At 34.9% G+C, this 11,853-nt stretch overlaps 1 protein-coding gene across 8 annotated transcripts in view; it reads right to left on the bottom strand.

The window, feature by feature from the left end:
• Positions 1-2,210: 2,210 nt before the first annotated feature.
• The window catches only part of LOC125683551 (uncharacterized), a 43,452-nt gene continuing 33,809 nt past the window's right edge, over positions 2,211-11,853 (bottom strand). For 6 of the 8 annotated variants that reach the window (XR_007373014.2, XR_008795813.1, XR_007373012.2 and 3 more), the window contains 3 exons: positions 11,430-11,455; positions 10,905-11,154; positions 2,211-2,500 (listed from right to left, as the gene is read on the bottom strand). Coding sequence is in view for 1 of the 8 variants with exons in the window: in XM_056139784.1 (XP_055995759.1) it covers positions 11,131-11,154; positions 11,430-11,455 (50 nt within the window). In the remaining 7 variants the exon portion in view is untranslated. The other 2 variants (XR_007373015.2, XM_056139784.1) reach the window with 2 other exon arrangements.

Here is an 11,853-nt window from a genome sequence, read left to right as displayed (position 1 = left end):
TTTCAAATAAAGTCCAATTTACACCAAAACATTCTAGCAGACAGATACATGACGTATTCGAAACTGGTAGTGTTCGCTTCATAACTGATAGGTCGCTACTTCGAGCCCTGCTTGTGCCATGGCTGCTTCAAACTTAAAACGCGGCCATGGCACGAGCGGGGCTCAAGCCCTGAGTAAGTGATTTGCTTGTATGATGTTTTACGTCACCTCGATATTTTTGTTTTCACTATTGAGACGTCACCGGCTGAAGATAGTATACCATAAATTCTGATCTATGCATAACCCACAGGGCCGTAGCAGTGAGAATGTTGGATCCTGCGCGACATGAGACGTTTCATTTTAACACGACTCTCACTTCTAAAGATTTAGCGTTGGTGAAGGAACAGTTAGTACGTCTTTGATTGGAAGCGGCCAAGATAAGAAACGAACTCCCGGTCACGAAACAAAGCCGTAAGATGGAATGGCATTTGGCAGTTTTACTCCAGAACGCGTTACATGTGTATGCAAGCGATATTTAAAGAGACCAAGAAACCGCCATCACTGAACTCGAGATATAAGTGCAGGACATGGAGTGTGTGAAAGTATAGTGCACTTTCTTTGAAATGTTGTGATTGAAGACTTTTTTATGAAAATGACATAGGTCTAAACCATTTAATGCGAAAAGGAAATCGAGCTTTAGTACGACACAAAGTAGAATAAGTGATTGGACGCATGAATCATGGTTGTTACATTGTATGAAGTATTTGTGTATATTATTATTTATTCTTATTATTGTACATTTATATAGCGCTTTATCTAATCAACACAATTACCCTAAATCGCTTTCCATGTCAATCAAACTAAAACAAAGAACAATAAAGACGTAAATAAAGATCAACTGAAGTTAACTTAGTAACTAAGAATACGCAAACTATATAAAAAAAAATTACTGTTGACCTTCTTTGTCTTTTATTATATAAGCAACATTGAATAAAAAAAATTGGTTTTATTAATATACAGATTTTATTTTAGAATTAAAGCACTTTATATACTAGTACTGACGTATGAGATACATGTATATTAAGTGCGCATGTAGTCTGTTGTACCGTACATAGGAACGTTTGATAATAATGGACTTAAGCTTCCCTCAACATGAAAAGAACAGTATACTGTATCTAGATTTAAATGTTCATTGAAAATCCGCTTTACACGATTACTTTATAAGTTGACCTTAATACAACCTAAAATTAAAGTTGTGATTAAACGCGATTAATTTCACTGGTTTGTAGGTATTGGCAGTGACAAATGTTATTGTGCTATAAAATACCAATAGGTTAATAACAATGAAGATGATATTTGTAAAGACGCGCATCGTTTTGATTATGATCTTACTATTAATTGGAGTAACGGAGGCAGGTAAAGACAAAGCATGCAAAGTTACGATGTGGCAACCGACTACGGCCGTGCAGAGACTGAGTATTTCTCCAATCGTCGCTCTAGGTACGATATATGGTTATATTGCCCACAATGACACCTCCACGGAGTCTTTTCATGCATTATACAGAGTACACTGTATCCTCAGGAATGACGATATAGAAGTCAAATCCGAAATCGTTATCGAGAATATTTATCCTCGAAATGGATGTTCTGGCACGAAAGAGAAAATTCTTAAAGACGAAATATCTGTTGTTGGGCTACGACGACTGGAAAGTGGAAATTTTGAATGGCATGAAAAGAACCCACTGGAGACAATTTCATTTAATGCAACATACAATTTTGTTAACGAAGTATCACAAACATGTGGACTGCAAAACTGGACCGTGCCGTTCGGAAGCAACGATGTCGAATGCCAAATTTGTTCCAACAATCTTGGAATCGTTGGTAGCGACGATAAATGTGTGTTAGAAAACTTAAAGAACGAAACCTGTGCTGAAATTCCAGGATTTAAAATATTCAGTCACTGTAGTTGTCAACACACAGCGAATGCTGGGGTGGTGTTTGGGGATGGATCGTCACCGAAGGCTGATTTCCTTTTTGTGTTCTCTGTATTCGGATTGAGCTGCATTTATTCAATAATGTAAATAGCCTTCTCGTATGTACATGTATTTTATTGGTAAAGGCAAATAATTAACGGTATATGACTGACCAAGCCTTTATGACTGATACGTTCATTATCACATCAGTTTAAAGATTTTACAATTACAAGAACGTTTTGAAGAAAGGAAACAAGATTATTTGACAATATTTTATTTTCATGCACTGTCGTACAACATTACAATATTAGATTTTCCATTTGATATCGATATATTTCGGGACTTGGAATGTGTTATGGTCTGGCACGTTCGAGCTGATAATCCATTAATCCTTTTACCGTTTAAACCCCATGGCTAACAGACAGTTGAAGTATGTTTCGTGTTTCCTTTCGATCAGGCAGAAGTGTGTAAAGGCGGATCCATAAAGTTCACCACATGCCTCACAAACTTCCAGAAACATCCTTAATGACTGTCCTTCCGGAAGGTTTCTGAAAAAAAAAATCAAACTTAAAGGCAAATTTAAATGATACCTTTCATAGCCTTGATATTTATGTACGGTCACATATGATTATTTCACACAAACATCTTAGCATCGAGTTTCAATCACGGAAATTGTCATTCTGTTTATGACGTTTATGGGGACAATCAATGAAGATGAGTATCATAGGTTGATGTAACCCCTGTGGCATGATTGAATAAATTCACAAAACAACTGGTTAAATGATGCTGTGTTAAACATACATAGTTATCAATGAAGACGTTTACGTTTCTAAAGGTTACCCACATCTCATTGTTAGTGCCCATATCTACACTTTAATGTATGCATGTACCATATATAATTTATACAATGTACATGTATTACACAACTATCAAAACTCTAATGAAACGTGTGAGGTTTTGGTATAAGTTTAAATCTCCATATGAGTGAAATATTCTCGAGAGGGACGTTAAACAATATTCATTCAATCAATCATATCTAAGTTTAAAATAAAACCGGGACTTCAAATTATGATCTGTACATTGCAGCCTATTTACTCCACACAGATTATACGTGTACCTGAAGGGCGAAGCAATTATTTGATGTATTGTGACGCACTTCCTGTATAAAAATAGGTACGCATTATTCGTCCTTGATTTCTTTCAAAGCAACTTAAATTTACAGTAATTTCTAAAAATGTACCCGTTGGGTTTCCACATCTCATGATCGTACGAACAATATTGAATTAATCTCTATACTTTGACGCACTGTGTTATATTGTATTGCTATACATACATCATTTATACATGTACTGAGTCATGACTATTTCGATATTGTATCAAACAGAGCACCATTGTTTGCAGTGGCCCTTTTACTGGAAATCATTAGATAAATGTATATCGGTTGTAATGTAGTAAATGTTAAACGTGTTTGAAGAATAATATAGGAATGTAATCACAATGTATGAAGGCAAACAACAAAAAATCAAAGTCAGAACATATCGCTGCATTGCCTTTATCTTTAGCATTGATTCACTGATAAATATTCATAAATTCTATAACCCAATTTTGATTGAATAAAACAACATTGCCATTCATGCGCTCGGGACAAAGCTTGTGTTGGCTCTGTCCATTCGTCTGAGACGCGTGCTCATTGGTTACATGTATACGTATCCATGTATATTGCGTTATGATGATCAATATATAGCTATATATCTTAATCATTCAAACTTTTGTCTGATGAGTCATTTTTTAATATACCTTGTGTGCTCTTTTAACTGCTGCTGCGGCATTCAAACACACTCGGGGCCTACGGTCCATATATTGCAGTCCTTTTTAAAATGACCGCAACTTGTTTTGTTTAGTATACCTTTTGTAATCTTTTGATTAAATGTTGCAGTCTTCATTCAAAATATGCACGGTCAAAACACTCACACCAAAGGTGTGCACGTTTCCTATCAAAGGACTCTTTTAGATATGTGTAGGATTTAGTCGTTTCTGTCAATGCATGCTTTGAAAACATAACACGGTCTTATAGTATTGTTATAGATTAGTATATTATCTTCAATATATATTAGTATAGATTAGTTTACCTGATCAAGATATAGGACTCACGGTGGGTGTGACCGGTCGACAGGGGATGCTTACTCGTCCTAGGCACCTGATCCCACCGCTGTTATATACAGGGGTCCGTGTTTGCCCAACTCTCTACTTTGTATTGCTTATAGGAGTTATGAGGATGTTCGTTATCTTCACCTTTCATACTAAGCATGTGCAATTTGTATGCACCTGTCTTTAAACAGGACGTATTATGGTACAGCGATGTCTGTACGTCTGTCTGTCCGTTTGGGGTTTTCTGTTTCTAATTTCATTTCTCTCTTTCACATATCAAGCTGGAACTTATGTTACTTCTGTGTGGATCACTCTAGATCATGTTGCAATTTCGATCCATTTTGACCTCTCTTGCAGGAGATTTGTCCCTTTATTTGAAAATTATTGTTATATGGAGGTTACATAATTTCTCCGGCTAACTCCTCTCACAATTTTAAAGTGAGGACCATCTTGTTTTAAAGAGTGTTTGTATGGATACTGAGAATGTGCAGGTGGAAAGCATTTTGATTTCCTTCAATTTTTGAAGAAGAAAAAACCAAGTTATTGAACTGAGTTAGTTCTGAGGAATATTACATAGAGAGTACATGATTTGTCAGTTTTTGCTTCCACAGTTTTCAAATGAGGACCTTCTTATTTTACAGAGTATTTATATTGGTATAGAAGATGTGCATGTGGCAAGAATTTTGATTTTCTTCAATTTCTGAGAAAATTACAGGTCGTTGAACTTAGTCGGTTTTGAGGAAATATTGCATAGAGAGTATATGATTTATCTTTTATTTTTCCTTCCACAGTTTTCAAGTGAGGATCTTCTCATTTTACAGAATATTTGTACGGGTATGAAAGATTTGCATGTGTCAAGGATTTTGAATTTCTTCTATTCTTAAGAAACTTTCAGGTTGTTGAACTTGGTTCATTTTTAGGAAATATTCATATTAAGCAAAGAAAGTATGTCACAGCCTGATGATGGCTGATACTACCCGTAGTAAAGGTCTACAAATCATGGTATAAGAAAACACCCTATGTAAGCATTTTCACGGGCGTAATATGTACCGTTGGCGGTACTTTCTTTTAGATTTTTTCCTGCATAATTCGTGAACTGTACATCCACACAGAACACTTTCGTATTTTATTAAATAATCCATGAGTGGAACTTACCTAGTTTGTCGCCGCGTGCTGTAAATGGTACCAAGATATTATTTAGATTTTAATCAATATTTGATTACACATATATACGGTATGTGCATGTCCCATCTTAGTCAGATTCATGAATTTTAACATAATATCAAAATAATAAAGTCCTTTTTTCCACAGAATGTTGGTTGGTTGTATATTATTTGACTTAAGTTCCCTCTCGAAAATGTTTCACTCAAATTGAGATGTCACCATTGCTGGTGAAGGACTGCAAAATGTAGGCCTATGCTCGACACTATCGTGACACGGGGCCTCAGTTTTTGCGGTCTCATCCGAAAGATCGCCCATTTAGTCGCCTCTTAAGGCAAGCAAAGGGTACTGAGGACCCATTTTAACCCGGACCTCCACGGGAACCAGAATTGTAGAATAATGCCCTATTCTCCACAAACTTCGGGAATTTTAACCTCATTTTGGACATATGGTTAGATTTTTATATTCAATTTTGTAATTAGCTATATTTTTTGGAGTAGGCAAAGGGCCGAGTGGTTAGAGCATCGCGCTCAAAATCACACGGCCTCTCACCTCTGGTCGGCGCGGGTTCGAATCCCGCTTGCGCCGGCAAGTGAGAAAGTTTCCCAGTTTACTTTCCGAGGGTCGGTGATCTCTTCCCAGGTACATTGTATCTGGGTTCTCTCTTCCACCAATGAAAAACCTGGGCGCCTCCAGATAACTGAAAAATTGTTGAGTGTGGCGGAAAACACCAAGCAAGCAATTGAGTAGGCGTTATAGGGGTGTGGTGCATCAACATAGCAAAGATGCACAGATAGTCTAGTCAAAAAGGTGTACCTGTACAAAACTCTAGTCATCACTGATTGCGTACAATTTTTCGTCCTTTATTGTACGTCGTGCATGATTTTAACAGGATGAATAAAACATCAGAGAAATCTGATATAGATGGAAAGAGAAGGGGATGTACAACATTATATTTTGAAGTTGAAAAGTTTCAAATTTACGTAATTTAAGTAATGTGAATAATTTAAGTAATCTAAATAAATATAAAATTATCAGTCAACGTATTAAATCTACTGAGCCACCCAGCTAGACAATTCAATTAAAAAGGAATTTACATGCATTGCTACTACTGCACATGTATGTATATATTCATTCAAACGGAAGTCAGAGATTATGACGATGTATGACAGTTAACTTGCTGAAATCTCTAAGTCTCCGGACTCTGTATTTCGTCTTAAAAGTGACTGGTTGAAAATACATGATGTGGAATTTACAACATGTCATCGCTTGAAATGTTGTTATTTGCAAGGGAGATAATTTAGTGCTAATCTAAATCTAATTTACGTACAACTTAAGAATTTCACAAGATTTCAAGGAGATCGCACATTCTTAGGTCTTTCCGGTAAGTGAAAAAACAACCTTGAATGCATTATGGTAACCTCAGGTTTTATATCAAAGGAAAGTACTTCTAATATGTTGACAGAGCCATCGTTATCTAGAGCGAGCGCAGCCACATGTACAAAATGTACATGTATGAGCGGATGCAAACATTTTTCCCATAGTTACATCCCATTCATTACTAGGGGGCCCAATGTAAACTATGGACTAACATGTGGTATTTTAAAAACTTGAAGTGCACACAAAATAGGTAGATATATTTATTTTCTACCTGTAGGTTTGGACCCTATATCCCCAATATTTGCATGCCTGACATACATGTGTAGCCTCTGTTAATGGAATAAAGATAATTGATTTAAAAGAAAACGGGAAAATCTGTACTCTACTGACAATTGCACAATAGGATAAGCCTAAATAAAAATCATTAAAACTCTATTTCATGTCAAGGCAGTGATCATTTTGAAAATTTATCTACTAATCCCCACGTAGCATAATTTCTCGTTATTTTTTTATTTATTTATTATTATTATTATTATTTTTGAATGCCCAAAAGTGGTATAACACACCCCTTCCCAATTTATAGTCCGGCCGAATACTGTAATATTGAGGTCAAAATTATCTTTCATACTGCTTTCCATGTCTCAGATTTTAGGCGACAATGTGTACGCCTGAAATACTAGCTACCTAAAAATTGCATTCATGCACATGTTCTGAAAATTGATGAAAATCTTATTAGTGTAAAAATATACTTTGCATATAGTAGTTACATTTGTAGCAACTGAATAAAGTATGAATTCCTACTGACTTAGAGTGTGTTTTCTTTGAGTCTCAATCATCCATGTATGTTATTAGTCAGCAAAATTATCCCGGAACCGTAACAAGCGTCATAAAGAGTCTGATTACACACAGAGAGACACCCCCATTTTTCATACACCTCCGTAGTTCTGAATGCGAGATTCTCCAAGCTTAATTCACGAGAATAAAGAAAATAATCCATGCATAATTGTTGATGTACATATCTGCTATTTAATGAATGGTAAAGATGTACGTAAAGTGACAATTATGCATTAATTATTTAAGAATTTTCATCATTTCAGATATGACAAACATATGACAAGCAATTAGAATTCAAAACTTTTGTAAATTAGTTCAAAGCATGACCTTTAAAACAAATTGCGTAATCATGTATAATTGATTTATTACAAACGCAACCCTATTTAGTATTTTGGATATCTCGGTAAATAAATTTATGTTATACCTGTACACAAACTTCTAATTACACGGGGAACACACTACCTGGAACCACAGTTGAAATTGCAATATTGTATTACAGGAACTGAATGGAAACTGAAGTGATATGCATGAAAGATACTTATTTTCTCGAGAACGAGATACACGTAATGCGAATATAATGCAAGTTTTGTTTTGCGTGTTTTGTTTCTTTTTAATAGGCAGTCCAATGGCAGATGCAGAGGGGATTTCGCCCCCCCCCCCCCCCCCCTCCCCACCTCCTTCGTAAATACGTTTTGCCATTTTGGAGTTTTCAGGCACATTTTTTTGGTTGGATAAAGTACAAACCTTTGTCGAATCCCCTTTGAAATTTGTCTGAGACAATAAAAAAAAATATGACACACTTCATATCCCATTAGTAAACGCCTGTCATACGAACTGATTAAAATGTACAAAACGGACAATGCAGTACACGTACATGTATATCAGCTCCAATTCTCCCAATGCACGTGATCACAGATGCGCGATGTAGAAAGTGATTAAGGTCCTCCGTCTCCAACAAAAATACTTAGAATTCTATTTTGATAAAAACAAATTGTAGATATCTGAGCAGATGGAAAGTTACCAACTTGATATCTTGACGAATATTGAGATAAATAATTTAGATACATCAGATCGTGAGGTATGGTCCATTTTCAGATTGTATAATGATTTTTGTTTTCTAATACCGGTCCAAACTCATAAATTCTTAAGGGATGGTATATACTCTCAGATACGTGTTTATGTGTGTAAAGGTACCATTATTTTCATTGTCGACACTTTTGGTGGTTACCTGAAGTCATTTTTGAAAATAGAATTTTCAATGAATTCTTTAATGTTTATAAACAACTCCATGATGATAATGACTATCTTATCAGTTTGACAATGGGCTGTGCACGAATTAGATAAATAAAATGTCTGCTGACGGAGTGGGATGAATGTCTGCTGACGGAGTGGGATGAATGCCTGCTGACGGAGTGAAGTGGGGTGGCTTCATCTTTTAAATTACTTTGTTTATTTGAAACTGTTATCTTTTACTTTAAGATGCATTTTCATTTCAAAAATGAATATGTATTTTGATGTAAGAGGTAGAGTCATGGATGACGGACTATCAGTTGCAGAGGAAGTTTTGAATAGTTTTTGTCGTTGAGACTACCGGTCGCTACAGGAACCTTCCAAAGCATTTTATTTTAAATTTTTGAAGAAAATTTTAAATTCTGTTGTTGTTTGAAAAGGAGTCTTGGAAAATGTTAAGTATTTAATCACTTTGTTGAGAAGTGATCGCATTAAAGATTTATGTTACTTTTATATTCTTAGATCAGCGGGGTACAAATCCCACTCAGAAGTGGGGTCACCTAAACCCTCAATTGTTTATTCGAATATGACTTGTTTATCTTTAGTTAACAATAAAAAGTGAGATGATGTTTTGTGAGGAAGTTCAATTTAAGATATCTGTTGCACATACCACCCATGTGGCCAATATCGAAAGTGGTCCAATTTATTTGCAAATCTTTAACTCTTCAAAAGTCCTTCTAAAATTACTCCAAGGAGTCGAGATTTCGACCAAAACGCGATCTATGACCCCAACCCTAATCGGACTGAAGTACATCTTTTCGTCATCAAAGTATTATTTTCCTTTTAATGTAAAGATATGTTATACAAGTGAATTTACATGTATTTTCCAGTGGATGTAATTGAGTTTTTCACATAATATCGACGTGTTTATTTTAATGAGCATGTTAAGATGTTTATTATTGTGCATTGTATTAAATATATAATTGCGTAAGATAGAAATTTCTATTGCTGAAAGTAAATTTAGCCTTAGGGATTACTAACCAATGTTTAAGAATATTCAACCAGTGGTCAGTATCCCATAATTCAACACCCGTCGTCCCTACTGTACATGTAAACAATAATGGCTGCTGCAAATGACCTAACGAGGCATTGTTCGTAATGATATAAGTCAGCATTTAAACTAAGTGATCAACGCCAGGAAAAGTTCCTTTAGAAAACAAATGAATACAATAAAAGAAAGCAGTATAAAATGTCAGCGCGTTCTAATACTTTAAACCAAATGGACGATTTCGAGGGAAGAAATTTGCAAAACATTATATCATTATAGAACGCCTTCTGTATTTCATAATGAAGCCGTCTTATAAAAGTCGGCGAAACTTTTATCGAGTCAAATATAACAAGAATTTGACAGTTTGAAAATCGACTGTTTTATGTCGACATGAATACATATATGATGTAATCATAACATTGTCAATATAGAACAACTGGTAGATGGGAAATATACGCTTCCCTTATGATGAATTTCTTAAGTTTTTATCCATTATCATGACTTTTTATCTCGTTATTGCGAATTTCTTAAATCATAATTATGAATTTTAATTTCATAATTACGCCTTTTTACCTTAGTAATATGACTTTTTATCTCATTATTACGAATTTTTATCTCATCATTACGATTTGCGTAAGTTGTAATTTCCACTTTTTACCTTGTAATTACGACTTTTACCTCGTTATTACGATTTGAGAAAGTCGTTATAACGACTTGTTATCTCGTTATCATACGAGTTTTATCACGCTATTCCGACCCCCACCCCATGATTATGACTTTTTATCTCATTATTACGAGTTTTATAACGTAATTACGACACCCCATAATTATGACTTTTTATCTCGTTATTACGAGTTTTATCACGTAATTACGAACCCACCTCCCCCCCCACCCCATAATTAACATCTTTTCATCTCGTTATTACAACTTATTTCTTTATTTTTTTTGTCACGAGTCCCTTCCGTCGTAATTGCCACTCTCTATCTTGTAATCACAACTTTTTATCTCGTTGTTACGACTTTCAATTTTTTTTTCACGCTCCTAATTTGACTTCACTAGATTTCCGCACTAACTACAAACAACCAAAAAATGAGTGACATTCCCTCACACACTCATTGAGGCTTACATGTATATAAGAATTTTCTACTTACTTCCTTATGGCCAGTTCCAGTGGCGATAACTTTCTAGCATGACAAAGTGGAAGAAGACAGAGAAACACGATGAGAATTTCTGTAACGTGTAAAGTCATATTTGGAAGACGTTTTTTTATAATTCCGAGTCGGTAAGATGTTTTCAATGGAATGTTGAATGTCCAGTAATAGCAGGAACTGCACTCTTACGTAGTTTACGCCTTTTTTGCCTTAAGTACACGTAAATCTATATTGCATGTCTACTTTCAGCCTGAAAATACACAAGCACATTTGTATTTTTTATTGATATATAAAATAATTTTGAAATTTTTGCCTATCGTTATTTTTTCAGTAAGTCTAACAAGATTATTATAATATTATCTACATTCCTCGTTGCATATTACTGAAGCTTACGAAAAGGAAATAGACTGCACGTTCATTGCTTATTCCGTAAATCGTTTTTCCAAAATGTGTTTTCAACATGTAGATATAACTTAAAACACATACATTGAGATGTTTGATTTCATCTAAAACTGCAATTCTTACCTGCTCATCAGGTGATTGGTTGTAATCTACAAAACAAAGGAATGATTTTAAATGCAAAAAAATATCAACGTCATACCACACACACAAATGTATCCATCAATGAAAATGTTTTTCCCAATGACAATATCTCTGAATAAGTAATAAAAATTGGATTTTTGTTTTTAATTGCTTGGTCATTGAATTTGTACAATTGATATTGATGCAAAATGTCGATATCATTGTAATTAATATTCATTGTGGGGAGAATTCTTTTCACTTTTTCAAATACTGTCGATTGACACCTTTTGGAACGCTCCTATTAGAGACCCAGCATAAAATTAGATCCGTGAATTAAATTCGGTCCATTGATGGAAAAATGAGTAGATAATTAATAAAACCCACGTTCAACTAAAATCTTTAAAACTTTCTGGCACTATCGATGGAT

The sequence above is a fragment of the Ostrea edulis genome, chromosome 6 (assembly GCF_947568905.1).
Source record: "Ostrea edulis chromosome 6, xbOstEdul1.1, whole genome shotgun sequence".
Lineage (NCBI taxonomy): Eukaryota > Metazoa > Mollusca > Bivalvia > Ostreida > Ostreidae > Ostrea > Ostrea edulis.
The sequence above is the reverse complement of the archived record's forward strand: the minus strand, read 5'-3'. Positions and strand labels throughout refer to the sequence as shown.